The sequence below is a fragment of the Cherax quadricarinatus genome, chromosome 68 (genome assembly GCF_038502225.1).
Source record: "Cherax quadricarinatus isolate ZL_2023a chromosome 68, ASM3850222v1, whole genome shotgun sequence".
NCBI lineage: Eukaryota > Metazoa > Arthropoda > Malacostraca > Decapoda > Parastacidae > Cherax > Cherax quadricarinatus.
In genome coordinates, this window is record NC_091359.1 from 19,517,278 (window position 1) to 19,535,983 (window position 18,706).

At 41.4% G+C, this 18,706-nt stretch overlaps 1 protein-coding gene across 2 annotated transcripts in view; it reads left to right on the forward strand.

The window, feature by feature from the left end:
- The window catches only part of LOC128697700 (RAB6A-GEF complex partner protein 2), a 56,505-nt gene that overhangs the window by 23,170 nt on the left and 14,629 nt on the right, over nt 1-18,706 (forward strand). The window contains exons 8-9 of one of the 2 annotated variants that reach the window (XM_070099743.1): nt 11,453-11,630; nt 15,240-15,485. In XM_070099743.1, coding sequence (XP_069955844.1) covers nt 11,453-11,630; nt 15,240-15,463 — 402 coding nt within the window. In that variant the 3' untranslated portion in view covers nt 15,464-15,485. The remainder of the gene's footprint in view (nt 1-11,452; nt 11,631-15,239; nt 15,486-18,706) is intronic. The other variant, XM_070099744.1, reaches the window with a different exon arrangement.

An 18,706-nucleotide genomic window follows, 5' to 3' on the forward strand; every position in this document is an offset into this window, starting at 1 on the left:
CACCATGGTTGTTCCATGTACAGTGGTCCCCCGCTTTTCGTAGTTCCCGGCAATCGTAAAATTCGCCAATCATAGGGGTATTTTCGTATAAACATGGACTCGCTTTTCATAGGTTGACTCGCGAGTCGTAGTTCGTCCAGGACGCATACGCATGGCGTGAGCCAGGGCGGCAGCCAGTCTGGCATTGTTTACCAGTGAGCGAAGGTCCCCTCGCGTGCTCCAGCGAAATATTTCATAATATTCCATTTATTTTAGTGCTTGCAAGTACTAAATAAGCTACCATGGCTCCAAAGAAAGCTCCTAGTGCCAAGCCTGTGGTAAAGAAGGTGAGAAATACGATTAAATTTAAGAAAACCATCACTGAACAATATGAAAGTGGTACAAGTGTGGCTGAACTGTCCAGGATGTATAAGAAACCCTACACAACCTTATGTTCCATAGTGGCCAAGAAAAATGAAATAAAGGATGCTGTTGTTGCAAAGGGAGTACCTATGCTGACAAAAATGAGATCACCAGTACTGGAAGAGGTTGAGAAGTTATTATTGGTGTGGATAAATGAGAAACAATTAGCAGGAGATACTCTTATGACTTCGTTTATTTGTGAAAAGGCTAGGCAGTTGCATGAAGATTTGGTAAAGAAATTGCCTGCAAATAGTAGTGAAGTGAGTGAATTTAAGGCCAGTAAAGGCTGGTTTGAGAGATTTAAGAACCGTACTGGCATACACAGTGTGGTAAGGCATGGTGAGGCTGCCAGTTCGGACCACAAGGCGGCTGAAAAATATGTGTATGAATTCCAGGAGTACATAAACAGTGAAGGACTGAAACCTGAACAAGTGTTCAATTGTGACGAAACAGGCCTCTTTCGAAAGAAAATGCCAAAGAGGACCTTCATTACACAAGAGGAAAAGGCAATGCCAGGACATAAGCCTATGAAAGACAGGCTGACGCTAATGTTCTGCGCTAATGCTAGTGGGGATTTCAAAGTGAAGCCATTACTAGTGTACCATTCTGAAAATCCCAGAGTGTTCAGGAAAAACAATGTTGTGAAGAGTAAATTGTGTGTGTTTTGGAAATCTAATAGTAAGGCATGGGTCACGAGGGAAATTTTCATCGAGTGGTTCAATGAAGTGTTTGGCCCTAGTGTGAAGGAGTATCTCCTGGAAAAGAAACTGGATCTCAAGTGTGTGCTAGTAATGGACAATGCACCTGCTCATCCTCCAAACTTGGATGACCTAATTTTCGAGGAGTTTGGGTTCATCACAGTAAAGTTCTTGCTCCCGAATACCACTCCTCTCCTCCAACCCATGGACCAGCAGGTTATTGCAAACTTCAAAAAACTCTACACAAAAGCAATGTTTCACAGGTGCTTGACTATGACCACAGACACTCTCTTGACCCTAAGGGAATTTTGGAGAGAACACTTCAGTATCCTCCACTGCATAACCCTTATAGGTATGGCTTGGGAGGGAGTGACTACCAGGACTTCGAACTCTGCCTGGAGAAAATTGTGGCCAGATTGTGTCGACAAGAGGGATTTTGAAGGATTTGGGACTGACCCTAATGAGCCTATGTCTATTGTAAAATCAATTGTGGCACTGGGGAGTTCCATGGGGTTGGATGTGAGTTTGGAGGATGTGGAAGAATTGGTGGAAGACCACAATGAAGAGCTCACCACTGAGGAGCTGCAAGAGCTTCAGCAGGAAGAGCAACACATCGCAGCTCAGAATCTTGCTGCAGAGGAGGAAGAGAGATGGAAGAAGGTGCCTTCAGAAATTAAAGAGATTTTTACTATGTGGGGTAAGATGGAAAGCTTTATGGAGAAACATCACCCTAACAAGGTTGTTGCAAGCCAGGTTGGCAACATGTACAGTGACAAAGTCTTGGGCCATTTTAGGGAAGTGTTAAAGAGATGCCAGAAACAGAGCTCTCTCCACAGTTATTTTGTTAGACAGGACTCCAGTGACTCTCAAGGTGGTCCTAGTGGCATTAAGAAACAGAGAAGAGAAGCAACCCCAGAAAAGCAAATGGTACCTGAGGTGTTGATGGAAGGGGATTCCCCTTCCAAACTATAAACAATCCACTCTCTCTCCTCCTCCAGTCTCCCATACACTAAGAAGAATCTCCAATAAAGGTAAGTGTTATGCTGTTAATGTTTCATTCATCATTTCCCATTGTATTGTTTATGTACTACATGTATATTTCATGTTAAAAATTTTTTTGTTTTAATACTTCTGGGTGTCAGGAACGGATTAATTGTATTTACATTATTTCTAATGGGAAAATTGATTCGTAAATTGTAAATTTCGTTTATAGTAACGGCTCCAGGAACGGATTAATTACGAACAACGAGGGACCACTGTATGTATTTATAGATGGAGTTGTAAGAGAAGTGAATGCTCGGATGTTGGCAAGAGGTGTGGGGTTAAAAGATAAAGAATCTAACACAAAGTGGGAGTTGTCACAGTTGCTCTTTGCTAATGACACTCTGCTTTTGGGAGATTCTGAAGAGAAGTTGCAGAGGTTGGTGGATGAGTTTGGTAGGGTATACATATAAAAGAAAGAAATTGAAAGTGAATATAGGAAAAAGTAAGGTGATGAGGATAAAAAAAATTAAGCAACGGAAGATTGGATATCAGATTGGAGGGAAAGAGTATGGAGGAAGTGAATGTATTCGTATTTTAGGAGTGGACGTATCAGCAGATGGGTCTATGAAAGATGAGGTGAATCATAGAATTGACGAGGAAAAAATTGTGAGTGGTGCACTGAGAAGTCTGTGGAGACAAAGAACTTTATCCATGAAAGGAAACAGGGGAATATATGAGAGTATAGTTGTACCAGTGCTTTTGTGTGTGTGTGAGGCATGGGTGGTGAATGTTGTAACAAGGAGAAGGCTGGAGGCAGTGGAGATGTTATGTCTGAGGGCAATGTGTGGTGTGAATATAATGCAGAGAATCCATAGTTTGGAAATTAGGAGGAGGTGCGGGATTACCAAAACTATTATCCAGAGAGCTGAGGAGGAGTTATTGAAATGGTTTGGACATGTAAAGAGACTGGAACGAAATAGAATGACTTTGAGTGTGTAAATCTGTAGTGGAGGGAAGGCGGGGTAGGGATCAGCCTAGTAAAGGTTAGAGGGAGGGGGTAAAAGAGGTTTTATGTGTGAGGGGCTTGGACTTCCAGCAAGCGTGTGTGTGTGTTAGATAGCAGCAAATGGAGACAAATGAATTTTAGGACTTGACGTGCTGCTGGAGTGTAAGCAAGGTAACATTTATGAAGGGGTTCAGGGAAACCAGCAGGCTGGACTTGATTCCAGGAGATGGGAAGTACAGTGCCGGCACTCTGAAGGAGGGGTGTTAATGTTGCAGTTTTATAACTGTAGTGCAAGCATGCCTCTGGCAAGACAGTGATGGCGTGAATGATGATGGAAGTTTTTCTTTCTCGGGCCACCATGCCTTGGTGGGAAATGGCCGATGTGTTAATAAAAAAATAAAAAAGTGTGGTTTAACACTATAGTACAGTGGACCCCCGCATAACGATGGCATCACATAGCGATTTTTCCGCATAACGATTACTTTTATCGCAAAATTTTTGCCGCGCATACCGATTAAAAACCCGCTTACCGATTTTCGTCCGAGACGCGTCCAATGTGCCCTCACATGTGCCGGCCGTCCCATTGTTTACCAGCCAGCCTCCGCGGTAACATCCAAGCATACACTCGGAATATTTCGTATTATTACAGTGTTTTCGGTGCTGTTTCTGGAAAATAAGTGACCATGGGCCCCAAGAAAGCTTCTAGTGCCAACCCTGTGGTAAAAAGGGTGAGAATTAGTATGGAAATTAAGAAAGATTTTGAAGGGTTTGGGGCTAACCCTGAGAAGCCTATGCCAGTTGTGGAATCCATTGTGCCTACTTCAAAGATTAAGGAAATGTGTGCACAGTGGGTTGAACTGCAAACCTTTATAGATGAAAATCACCCTGACACAGCTGTTGCAAGCCGTGCTGGTGACTATTTCAATGACAATGTTATGGCCCATTTTAGGAAAGTCTTGAAGGAACGGGAGGTACAGAGCTCTATGGACAGATTTGTTGTGCGACAGAGGTCCAGTGACTCTCAAGCTGGTCCTAGTGGCATTAAAAGAAGAAGGGAAGTAACCCCAGAAAAGGACTTGCTACCTCAAGTCCTAATGGAAGGGGATTCCCCTTCTAAACAGTAAGAAGATAATGCTCTCCCCTCCTCCCATCCCATCAATCATCACCAGATCTTCAATAAAAGTAAGTGTCATGTAATTGTGCATGCCTTTTTCAGTTTGTGTGTATTAAAATTAACATTTCATGTGGTAAAAAAAAATTTTTTTCATACTTTTGGGCGTCTTGCACGGATTAATTTTATTTCCATTATTTCTTATGGGGAAAATTCATTCGCATAACGATTATTTCGCATAACGATGAGCCCTCTTGCACGGATTAAAATCGTTAACCGGGGGTCCACTGTACTTTTCTTTTTACTTACAGTAATTGCACATTGAACTAGTGAATTCTAGATCATGAGTTCAAGGCTCATCTGGGCTTTGAAAAAGTTTTTTTTTTATTATTAGCACACTGGCCAATTCCCACCAAGGCAGGGTGGCCTGAAAAAGAAAAACTTTCACCATCATTCGCTCCATCACTATCTTGCCAGATGGGTGCTTTACACTACAGTTTTTAAACTGCAACATTAACACCCTTCCTTCAGAGTGCAGGCACTGTACTTATCATCTCCAGGACTCAAGTCCGGCCTGCTGGTTTCCCTGAATCCCTTCATAAATGTTACTTTGCTCACACTCCAACAGCACGTCAAGTATTAACCCTTTCAGGGTTGACAGGCCCTCTCAGAGGCTTGTTCTCAGGGTCGGCCAAATTTAAAAAAAAAAATTATTTTTTCTTATGAAAAGATAGAGAATCTTTTCCTGATCATAATGACACCAAAAGTATGAAATTTGATGGAAAACTTATGGAATAACATGTATGCTCTTGCGAAGTTAGCAGTCTCGACGATGTTTACGCATCGGCGATTTTGCCCACTTTGAGCCCTATTTTTGGCCAATTCCAGTGTACTTGTCGACAAAAATCATAACTATTTTGTTAGAACTTCATTTTTTCTATCGAATGAGTACAAGAAACCACCCATTTACTGATTTCAACTTTCCAATACAGTGGTCAGAATTTAGCAATTTTGCCAATTTCACACAAATTTCAAAAGATGTCAATTTCCGAATAGGGTCCAGAATAAACAAGAAAGACATTCCTGGCACTAAAATAACATTTCCTCTGTTCATTAGTCACATTCCCAGGCCCCTCTTACATTCATTTGCTTTCCACTTTGAATTTTTCTCACAAAAAAAAAATAGAAGATTTACTGTTATACAAACTACTGCATTGGTGTAGAAATGGTATAAATAATATCAGCGCACTTGTGAAAGAATATTAGACTCACCAGTTGACATGTATTGGACGCATAGCATGATTTGTTTACTTTTGAACTTTGGTAAAAATTGAACATTTCTGCTACTTTGAGCTCAATTTCAAGGTAGTTTTCTTTGTAAAACCAGTCAAAATCATCTTAATTTCTGTAATATTCTTCCATTCTATAAAATGAGACCAGGAAAACTAGAATACAACAATAAATACCATACGAAAATACAGTGCAAAGTCACTGTTTTAATCCAAAAACACGGTTAAAGTTCTTTTTTTCTCATTACGCACTGTATGCTGTAGGATTTTTTAATACCGTGCACACTGACCACATAGACCCATTCTTTCATATGTAGGCCTACCAGCTTTCACTAGATTTGAGGGCGCTAGAATTTAGGCGTACTAGTACGTCAAAACCCTGGCTCATAGGCCGTACTAGTATGGCCGAAACCCTGAAAGGGTTAAAAACCATTTGTCTCCATTCACTCCTATCAAACACGCTCACTCATGCCTGCTGGAAGTCCAAGCCCCTCGCACACAAAACCTCCTTTACCCCCTCCCTCCAACCTTTCCTAGGCCGACCCCTACCCCGCCTTCCTTCCAATACAGACTGATACACTCTTGAAGTCATTCTGTTTCGCTCCATTCTCTTTACATGTCTGAACCACCTCAACAACCCTTCCTCAGCCCTCTGGACAACAGTTTTGGCAATCCAGCACCTCCTCCTGACTTCCAAACTACGAATTCTCTGCATTATATCCACACCACACATTGCCCTCAGACATCACATCTCCACTGCCTCCAGCCTTCTCCTCGCTGCAACATTCAACACCCATATAAGAGCATTGGTAAAACTATACTCTCATACATTCCCCTTTGCCTCCAAGGACAAAGTTCTTTGTCTCCACAGACTCCTAAGTGCACTGCTCACCCTTTTCCCCTCATCAATTCCATGATTCATCTCATCTTTCATAGACCCATCTGCTGACACGTCCACTCCCAAATATCTGAATACATTCACCTCCTCCATACTATCTCCCTCCAATCTGATATCCAGCCTTTCATCACCTAATCTTTTTGTTATCCTCATAACCTTACTTTTTCCTGTATTCACTTTTAATTTTCTTTTACATTTATTATTTTTTTTTTTTTATTATCACACCGGCCGATTCCCACCAAGGCAGGGTGGCCCGAAAAAGAAAAACTTTCACCATCATTCACTCCATCACTGTCTTGCCAGAAGGGTGCTTTACACTACAGTTTTTAAACTGCAACATTAACACCCCTCCTTCAGAGTGCAGGCACTGTACTTCCCATCTCCAGGACTCAAGTCCGGCCTGCCGGTTTCCCTGAATCCCTTCATAAATGTTACTTTGCTCACACTCCAACAGCACGTCAAGTATTAAAAACCATTTGTCTCCATTCACTCCTATCAAACACGCTCACGCATGCCTGCTGGAAGTCCAAGCCCCTCGCACACAAAACCTCCTTTACCCCCTCCCTCCAACCCTTCCTAGGCCGACCCCTACCCCGCCTTCCTTCCACTACAGACTGATACACTCTTGAAGTCATTCTGTTTCGCTCCATTCTCTCTACATGTCCGAACCACCTCAACAACCCTTCCTCAGCCCTCTGGACAACAGTTTTGGTAATCCCGCACCTCCTCCTAACTTCCAAACTACGAATTCTCTGCATTATATTCACACCACACATTGCCCTCAGACATGACATCTCCACTGCCTCCAGCCTTCTCCTCGCTGCATCATTCATCACCCACGCTTCACACCCATATAAGAGCGTTGGTAAAACTATACTCTCATACATTCCCCTCTTTGCCTCCAAGGACAAAGTTCTTTGTCTCCACAGACTCCTAAGTGCACCACTCACTCTTTTTCCCTCATCAATTCTATGATTCACCTCATCTTTCATAGACCCATCTGCTGACACGTCCACTCCCAAATATCTGAATACGTTCACCTCCTCCATACTCTCTCCCTCCAATCTGATATTCAATCTTTCATCACCTAATCTTTTTGTTATCCTCATAACCTTACTCTTTCCTGTATTCACCTTTAATTTTCTTCTTTTGCACACCCTACCAAATTCATCCACCAATCTCTGCAACTTCTCTTCAGAATCTCCCAAGAGCACAGTGTCATCAGCAAAGAGCAGCTGTGACAACTCCCACTTTGTGTGTGATTCTTTATCTTTTAACTCCACGCCTCTTGCCAAGACCCTCGCATTTACTTCTCTTACAACCCCATCTATAAATATATTAAACAACCACGGTGACATCACACATCCTTGTCTAAGGCCTACTTTTACTGGGAAAAAATTTCCCTCTTTCCTACATACTCTAACTTGAGCCTCACTATCCTCGTAAAAACTCTTCACTGCTTTCAGTAACCTACCTCCTACACCATACACTTGCAACATCTGCCACATTGCCCCCCTATCCACCCTGTCATACGCCTTTTCCAAATCCATAAATGCCACAAAGACCTCTTTAGCCTTATCTAAATACTGTTCACTTATATGTTTCACTGTAAACACCTGGTCCACACACCCCCTACCTTTCCTAAAGCCTCCTTGTTCATCTGCTATCCTATTCTCCGTCTTACTCTTAATTCTTTCAATTATAACTCTACCATACACTTTACCAGGTACACTCAACAGACTTATCCCCCTATAATTTTTGCACTCTCTTTTATCCCCTTTGCCTTTATACAAAGGAACTATGCATGCTCTCTGCCAATCCCTAGGTACCTTACCTTCTTCCATACATTTATTAAATAATTGCACCAACCACTCCAAAACTATATCCCCACCTGCTTTTAACATTTCTATCTTTATCCCATCAATCCCGGCTGCCTTACCCCCTTTCATTTTACCTACTGCCTCACGAACTTCCCCCACACTCACAACTGGCTCTTCCTCACTCCTACAAGATGTTATTCCTCCTTGCCCTATACACGAAATCACAGCTTCCCTATCTTCATCAACATTTAACAATTCCTCAAAATATTCCTTCCATCTTCCCAATACCTCTAACTCTCCATTTAATAACTCTCCTCTCCTATTTTTAACTGACAAATCCATTTGTTCTCTAGGCTTTCTTAACTTGTTAATCTCACTCCAAAACTTTTTCTTATTTTCAACAAAATTTGTTGATAACATCTCACCCACTCTCTCATTTGCTCTCTTTTTACATTGCTTCACCACTCTCTTAACTTCTCTCTTTTTCTCCATATACTCTTCCCTCCTTGCATCACTTCTACTTTGTAAAAACTTCTCATATGCTAACTTTTTCTCCCTTACTACTCTCTTTACATCATCATTCCACCAATCGCTCCTCTTCCCTCCTGCACCCACTTTCCTGTAACCACAAACTTCTGCTGAACACTCTAACACTACATTTTTAAACCTACCCCATACCTCTTCGACCCCATTGCCTATGCTCTCATTAGCCCATCTATCCTCCAATAGCTGTTTATATCTTACCCTAACTGCCTCCTCTTTTAGTTTATAAACCTTCACCTCTCTCTTCCCTGATGCTTCTATTCTCCTTGTATCCCATCTACCTTTTACTCTCAGTGTAGCTACAACTAGAAAGTGATCTGATATATCTGTGGCCCCTCTATAAACATGTACATCCTGAAGTCTACTCAACAGTCTTTTATCTACCAATACATAATCCAACAAACTACTGTCATTTCGCCCTACATCATATCGTGTATACTTATTTATCCTCTTTTTCTTAAAATATGTATTACCTATAACTAAACCCCTTTCTATACAAAGTTCAATCAAAGGGCTCCCATTATCATTTACACCTGGCACCCCAAACTTACCTACCACACCCTCTCTAAAAGTTTCTCCTACTTTAGCATTCAAGTCCCCTACCACAATTACTCTCTCACTTGGTTCAAAGGCTCCTATACATTCACTTAACATCTCCCAAAATCTCTCTCTCTCCTCTGCATTCCTCTCTTCTCCAGGTGCATACACGCTTATTATGACCCACTTCTCGCATCCAACCTTTACTTTAATCCACATAATTCTTGAATTTACACATTCATATTCTCTTTTCTCCTTCCATAACTGATCATTTAACATTACTGCTACCCCTTCCTTTGCTCTAACTCTCTCAGATACTCCAGATTTAATCCCATTTATTTCCCCCCACTGAAACTCTCCTACCCCCTTCAGCTTTGTTTCGCTTAGGGCCAGGACATCCAACTTCTTTTCATTCATAACATCAGCAATCATCTGTTTCTTGTCATCCGCACTACATCCACGCACATTTAAGCAACCCAGTTTTATAAAGTTTTTCTTCTTCTCTTTTTTAGTAATTGTATACAGGAGAAGGGGTTACTAGCCCATTGCTCCCGGCATTTTAGTCGCCTCATACGACACGCATGGCTTACGGAGGAAAGATTCTTTTCCACTTCCCCATGGACAATAGAAGAAATAAAAAAGAACAAGAGCTATTTAGAAAAAGGAGAAAAACCTAGATGTATGTATATATATATATGCATGTGCGTGTCTGTGAAGTGTGACCAAAGTGTAAGTAGGAGTAGCAAGATATCCCTGTTATCTTAGCGTGTTTATGAGACAGAAAAAGAAACCAGCAATCCTACCATCATGCAAAACAGTTACAGGTTTTTGTTTCACAGTCATCTGGCAGGACGGTAGTACTTCCCTGGGTGGTTGCTGTCAACCAACCTTTTACATACCCTACCAAATTCATCTACCAACTTCTGCAACTTCTCTTCAGAATCTCCCAAGAGCACAGTGTCATCAGCAAAGAGCAACTGTGACAACTCCCACTTTATGTGTGATTATCTTTTAACTCCACGCCTCTTGCCAAGACCCTCGCATTTACTTCTCTTACAACCCCATCTATAAATATATTAAACAACCACGGTGACATCACACATCCTTGTCTAAGGCCTACTTTTACTGGGAAATAATCTCCCTCTTTCCTACATACTCTAACTTGAGCCTCACTATCCTCATAAAAACTCTTCACTGCTTTCAGTAACCTACCTCCTACACCATACACATGCAACATCTGCCACATTGCCCCCCTATCCACCCTGTCATACGCCTTTTCCAAATCCATAAATGCCACAAAAACCTCTTTAGCCTTATCTAAATACTGTTCACTTATATGTTTCACTGTAAACACCTGATCCACACACCCCCTACCTTTCCTAAAGCCTCCTTGTTCATCTGCTATCCTATTCTCCATCTTACTCTTAATTCTTTCAATAATAACTCTACCATACACTTTACCAGATATACTCAACAGACTTATCCCCCTATAATTTTTGCACTCTCTTTTGTCCCCTTTGCCTTTATACAAAGGAACTATGCATGCTCTGCCAATCCCTAGGTACCTTACCCTTTTCCATACATTTATTAAATAATAGCACCAACCACTCCAAAACTATATCCCCACCTGCTTTTAACATTTCTATCTTTATCCCATCAATCCCAGCTGCCTTACCCAACCAAGTGTGGACTTACTTTATCTGAAGTCATTGTGATTCTCATACTGAGTTACGGCCATCTTAATTAACTTAGCAGTAAGTAGTAGAGAAGGTGTTATCACCAAAAGAACTAGACTCGGAGATAGAATAATCAGTCACAAAATAAGCCTGGTTAATGTGTTAATTTGTCACCTCAAGTCTTACCAGAAAGACTATGTAATTTGTGACCCGAGTGTTAGCAGAGGTGTTAGTGATCTAACAATCCTAGAGGTTGTAAAATTCTGATAGGATTGGGAAGATCTGGATCAAGCAGCCTACAAATTGAAGGGAACACAGAAGTAGCAAACATGTCCCTTGACAACAATGGGGTCAGTGTACACTATTGTGAATGTTATGATCCCCAGTATCATACACATCTCAAATGGTTCAGCAGATTTCTTTAAGAACAGTGAAACCTATTCCTATTTGATTATAGATGTGAATAATTGTCTCGACTTTCTTTACAGTACTCCGTAACACTGCAGAGTGAGGAAATCATTGCTGAATCTTGCCGCCACCGTCCATCTCAAAAACCAATGCTCGTACCTTACAGCAAGGCTCATGAAGTCTGTCTTAATTTATCTCATACTCATCTTTTACTACCAATTCCTCTTCATGTTACACCAACTTTTACTACAGATTTAGGTAAGTTTTATTTCTGCTCATTTACATATCTTTTATATTTTTTATCAATTTTATTGATACTTTAATCATTTACACAGGAGTACATTATTGCTATTATATTCATGGGGTAAGTGCAAAACCCATAGGAGTCATATAGCACCTGGGGAATGGGAGGCATTCAAGTTTGATCCAAGGAAGGGAGTTAGTAAGTTTATTCAGATATACACAATTTTTTTTTTTTTTCAACAAGTCGGCCGTCTCCCACCGAGGCAGGGTGACCCAAAAAAGAAAGAAAATCCCCAAAAAGAAAATACTTTCATCATTCAACACTTCCACCACACTCACACATTATCACTGCTTTTGCAGAGGAGCTCAGAATACAACAGTTTAGAAGCATATACGTATAAAGATACACAACATATCCCTCCAAACTGCCAATATCCCAAACCCCTCCTTTAAAGTGCAGGCATTGTACTTCCCATTTCCAGGACTCAAGTCCAACTATATGAAAATAACCGGTTTCCCTGAATCCCTTCACTAAATATTACCCTGCTCACACTCCAACAGATCGTCAGGTCCCAAGTATCATTCGTCTCCATTCACTCCTATCTAACACGCTCATGCACGCTTGCTGGAAGTCCAAGCCCCTCGCCCACAAAACCTCCTTTACCCCCTCTTTCCAACCCTTTCGAGGACGACCCCTACCCCTCCTTCCTTCCCCTATAGATTTATATGCTTTCCATGTCATTCTACTTTGATCCATTCTCTCTAAATGACCAAACCACCTCAACAACCCCTCTTCTGCCCTCTGATTAATGCTTTTATTAACTCCACACCTTCTCCTAATTTCCACACTCCGAATTTTCTGCATAATATTTACACCACACATTGCCCTTAGACAGGACATCTCCACTGCCTCCAACCGTCTCCTCGCTGCTGCATTTACCACCCAAGCTTCACATCCATATAAGAGTGTTGGTACTACTATACTTTCATACATTCCCTTCTTTGCCTCCATAGATAACGTTTTTTGACTCCACATATACCTCAACGCACCACTCACCTTTTTTCCCTCATCAATTCTATGATTAACCTCATCCTTCATAAATCCATCAGCCGACACGTCAACTCCCAAGTATCTGAAAACATTCACTTCTTCCATACTCCTCCTCCCCAATTTGATATCCAATTTTTCTTCATCTAAATCATTTGATACCCTCATCACCTTACTCTTTTCTATGTTCACTTTCAACTTTCTACCTTTACACACATTCTCAAACTCATCCACTAACCTTTGCAATTTTTCTTTAGAATCTCCCATAAGCACAGTATCATCAGCAAAAAGTAACTGTGTCAATTCCCATTTTGAATTTGATTCCCCATAATTTAATCCCACCCCTCTCCCGAACACCCTAGCATTTACTTCTTTTACAACCCCATCTATAAATATATTAAACAACCATGGTGACATTACACATCCCTGTCTAAGACCTACTTTTACCGGGAAGTATTCTCCCTCTCTTCTACACACCCTAACCTGAGCCTCACTATCCTCATAAAAGCTCTTTACAGCATTTAGTAACTTACCACATATTCCATATACTGGCAACATCTGCCACATTGCTCCTCTATCCACTCTATCATGTGCCTTTTCTAAATCCATAAATGCAATAAAAACTTCCCTACCTTTATCTAAATACTGTTCACATATATGCTTCAATGTAAACACTTGATCTACACATCCCCTACCCACTCTGAAGCCTCCCTGCTCATCCGCAATCCTACATTCTGTCTTACCTCTAATTCTTTCAATTATAACCCTACTGTACACTTTTCCTGGTATACTCAGTAAACTTATTCCTCTATAATTTTTACAATCTCTTCTGTCCCCTTTCCCTTTATATAAAGGAACTATACATACAATCCGCCAATCCCTAGGTACCATCCCCTCTTTCATACATTTATTAAACAAAAGTACCAACCACTCCAGCACTATATCATCCCCTGCTTTTAACATTTCTGTCATGATCCCATCAGTTCCAGCTGCTTTACCCCCTTTCATTCTACGTAATGCCTCACGTACCTCCACCACACTTACATTCTGCTCTTCTTCACTCCTAAAAGATGGTATACCTCCCTGGCCAGTGCATGAAATTACCGCCTCCCTTTCTTCCTCAACATTTAAAAGTTCCTCAAAATATTCTCGCCATCTACTTAATACCTCCCTCTCCCCATCTACTAACTCCCCTACTCTGTTTTTAACTGACAAATCCATACTTTCCCTAGGCTTTCTTAACTTGTTTAACTCACTCCAAAATTTTTTCTTATTTTCATTAAAATTTCTTGACAGTGCCTCTCCCACTCTATCATCTGCTCTCCTTTTGCACTCTCTCACCACTCTCTTCACCTTTCTTTTACTCTCCATATACTCTGCTCTTCTTATAACACTTCTGCTTTATAAAAACCTCTCATAAGCTACCTTTTTCTCTTTTATCACACCCTTTACTTCATCATTCCACCAGTCACTCCTTCCTCCTGCCCCCACCCTCCTATAACCACAAACTTCTGCCCCACATTCTAATACTGCATTTTTAAAACTATTCCAACCCTCCTCAACCCCCCCACTACTCATCTTTGCACTAGCCCACCTTTCTGCCAATAGTCGCTTATATCTCGCCCGAACTTCCTCCTCCCTTAGTTTATACACTTTCACCTCCCTCTTACTTGTTGTTGCCACCTTCCTCTTTTCCCATCTACCTCTTACTCTAACTGTAACTACAACTACATATGTGTAGAGAGCATGACTCACGAAATCATAATGACACAATTGCAAACAAACCATACCACGGGCGGGGTTAGAACCCGCAGTTCTAACCCCGCCCGTGGTATGGTTTATGTAGAGAACCTAGGATAACCCAAAAAAGTCAGACAGATTGACTCACTGTATATCCATTGGGGTCCTGTGAGGAGTTCTATAGTACAGGTACTAGAGAAATTATCATGGGCAAGCACTAAACCCCTAGGGGTCATACCAAACTTGGGGAATGGGAGGGGGGGGATAATTAGGTTTGATCCAATGGAATAGCTCCAATTTCTTTTATCATGAGCCCCTCATCACCACCATCGATGAACATCATGTAATTTCTTTAGTTAATGGTCCAAGTTGGACTGAAACATCGTCATAAATTTCAGTGTGGGATATTTGTATATTGCTCCAGTCACAGTTTTGTGCCTTTTTATTCTTTTCAATTTTAATGTGCACATAGCAAATAATCTTGACATAAAAAATTAAATTAATGGATAAATATTTGTTTTAGGAATAACAAACTTTAATGTATTTGTATACATTAACTAGCTGTATTTTTCTTTGAAATTATTTGTTACGTAACATAAATATGGTTATAGTATTACCTGTCCTATTCTGCAGCGCTTCTCTGTTCTTATCTGTAACTTACCACAAATGTGTGTTTACATTTCATAATTTGATTGGTCTGTGGTAAAAAGAGTAACCCTTCATTGCTCCTCTCTGTTCTTATCTTTTTAGCTGTATCTTGAATCTGTGCTCAGACAGTGGGTCTGTAGTGCTACTATATTCTTATGTTCATATATTTGACATCTGTATCTAAACAGTGAGTCTGCAGTGGCAGCTACATTTTGAGTTTGTGACAAGTACTACTGAGGTTAAGGGTCCATCACTTCCTCCCAATGAAAAGGAAGAAATAGAGTGGCGTGCACCAAGCAGCCTAGACATCGAGACCATGGTGTGGGATCTCCCAATCACTATACTCCCTACAACCCCAAGTCAGGTTGCTCAGGCAGTTTGTATGCCGGCTCAACACACACTACTCCTATAATTTATGCTGAATAATCAAGGAGGTAAGAGTGGTCTATACTAGTTCATTAAGGCAGCATTTCACCTGTGCCTTAACATTAGGAATACTTTAGTCCCCTATAACAGATAAAGTAAAGTAGATATATATATTGTGTGTATCTCCCTGTATATACACAATCTGAGTTCTTTATATCAGTTGTATCCATTAACATTATTATTTGGGAGTTAAAATTTGCATGAAAATGCTATTCTTATAACATTAAAGCTAACATTTATTGATATATTTAAACTGAATTATAGTGAAATGTAAAATAGTATTCAAACACAGTGAATGTGTGTGCAAAATCATGTGTGAGTGGAAATATGACATGCATGTTAAGTGGGGCCTCAACATATATGAAAATAATGCCCCCTCACACAAACAGATGAAAGTATATGCAGAGAAATATCGCAGCCCACTGGATTCGAATCTAGTTCGTCAGCACTCCATGAGTGTAGGTAGCTGCCAACCTAGCACCTTTTACCACTCACCTACAGATGACAGCTAGCACACTTTTGGAGAGTTGATGACCTAGGTTCAAATCCTGCTTGCATACATAGAAAACTTCTTTCAACAAACTGGCCATATCCCACTAAGGCCATACCCCAGTGAGGCAGGGTGGCCCAACATTTCGGGCTAAGTGCTGTTACATTCTTCCAATCTTTTACCTGACAAATCATTTAATGAAAGCACACTTCTTGTGCGAGTTGATATACTGTATCAACAAGCTTTTGTTCATTCCCTGGTGTATTATACTGCAGCTCGTATTTATTCACACAGATGGTTTACAGTTTGCTCTATCTTTCTCCCTCCCATTCATTCTGTATCTCTGATATCACATTAAGTTCTTCCTTACTGCCGCCCATCTTGTTGGGTGATTTTAATGCTCACCATCACCTGTGGGTAGGGTCCCACTGCGACTCTTGTGGTGATCAGTTGGAGACTTCTCACTTCTCATCCTCTTCATGTTTTAAATACAGGTGCTCCTACCCATTGTGACTCTCATACTCAGTCTCTCTCCTGTATTGATCTTTCTATCTGTTCCTCGCTCACTGCACTTGATTTCGCGTGGTCTCTTCTTCCAGATTTACATGATAGTGATCACTTTCTTATCCTTCTTACTACATATAGCCTTCGTTGGCAATTTGCTCAGGCAGATTGAGACTTACACTCCCATCTTACCACCTGTTGCGAGGACCCCCTTTCGTCCTCTATCGATGAACTGGCACACCAATTTTCGACCTTAGTCCTAACTGCGGCGACACAGTCTGTCCCCCAAACCTCAGGTAGGCATTCTCAGACATGCATACCTTGGTGGTCTCCTACATGCGCCTGTGCAGTGCGCTTAAAACATGCTGCATGGGGCCATTATTGATATAATCATACCTTTGGAGCATCTGTTGGATTTTAAGCAGGCAAGGGCAGTTGCTCACCACACCCACGATGCTAAAAGCACTTTTTGGCGAGACTACACATCTACCATTACTTCATGTTCTCCTATGTGCGCGATTTGGAAAAAAGTGCGAAAATTGTGTGGTAAGTACACTCTGGACCTAGCTCCCATTTTGCAGGTTGCTGGAGATGATGTCACAGAACCTCTAGAATTTGCCACAGAAATCGGGAACTATCTTGTCCGTATCTCCCGATGGCTTCACCTCTGTCTCTCATTTCTTGCATCTAAGCCTACCAAAGAGCAATTGCCCTTAGATTTCTCCTCCAATGGATTGGTGCCGTATAACGAACCTTTTACTCTCTTAGAATTGGAGTCCACGCTTTCCATTTGCCAGCCATCGGCAACGGGGCTTGATGATATCCACATCGGTAAGCTACATCATCTCCATTCAATGGCCCTTCTTTTACATCTTTTCAATGTTATTTGGGAGCCAGGGGTTCTCCCTCAACAATGGAAATCGGTTCTTGTACTATCGTTTTGCAAACCGGGCGCCTCAGGGCATGACACATCTCACCATCGCCTCATTGCCCTGACCATTGTGGTCTGCAAAGTGATGGAACAATTAGTAAATAGACATTTGATGTGGTTCTTAGAAACTCACAATAGCCTTTCCCCTCGCTAATATGGCTTTCACTAAGGCCGCTCTGCTTTACACCCTTATTCCACATAGATACTACGTATATTCGAAATGCCTTTGCTAACAACCACTGTGTCCTAGCAGTCTTTTTTGATCTAGAGAAGGCATATGACACCACTTGGAGGTACATATAACATTCTTGGAAAAGCCCACTTCTTAGGCCTCCACGGTAATCTACCAAACTTCATCACTGCTTTCTTGTCCGATAGACATTTTCGCGTCCGTATTGGTGCCTCGCTTTCCTCGGACTTTGTACAAGCCGAGGGAGTCCCACAAGGTTGTGTCCTCAGCACTACTCTTTTTCTCTTAGCTATAAATGATCTACCTTCTGTTCTTCCTTCGCATATTTGGTCGTAGCTATGTTGATGACTTCGCTATAGCTTACTTGGGAGCTGACTGTCAACTAGTAGCAGCCTCCCTACTGGTTGTGATAGACCGAGTCTCCCATTGGACCACTTATCATGGCTTTAAATTTTCTAGTATGAAAATCCGATTCATTACCTTCACAAGACGTCCTCTTATTCCGGATACTCCATTATACTTACATGGTTCACGTATTCTGGCATGTGATATAGTCAGGTTTCTTGGCCTGCTCTTTGATTCCCAGCTGACCTCACATTTCTTCTTTACAGACAACTTGCCATAGTCGGCTAAATCTCCTTAAGGTTCTCACACATCATTCATGGGGAGCAGATCGTTACACTCTCCTCCATTTGCATTCCACCCTAGTCTTGTCCAAGTTTGATTATGGTGACCAAGTCTATTCTGCGGCCTCTCCCGCAGCTCTTTCTAAGTTAGATCCCATTCATCACTAAGGTCTCCGTTTGTACTTTGGTGCCTTTCATTCATCCCCTGTTAAAAGCCTCCATGCAGAGGCGAATGTTCCTTCCCTGACTGATCATCGTGATACTCATTGTCCATGTTATTTTGTCCGCGCTTGCGATCTTTGTGTTCCTTCCACGTATAGGTTAGTCTCAGACTTTAGTAGGAATCCACTGTTTGTTCAACACCCCTGCCTACTCCGACCATTTTCTCTTCAAAACTACCATTAGAAAACATCTTATCTCCCTGATACACCCCATCAACTAACTACACGAATACCACCTGGTGGTTCACACTTACTCACTCACCCATT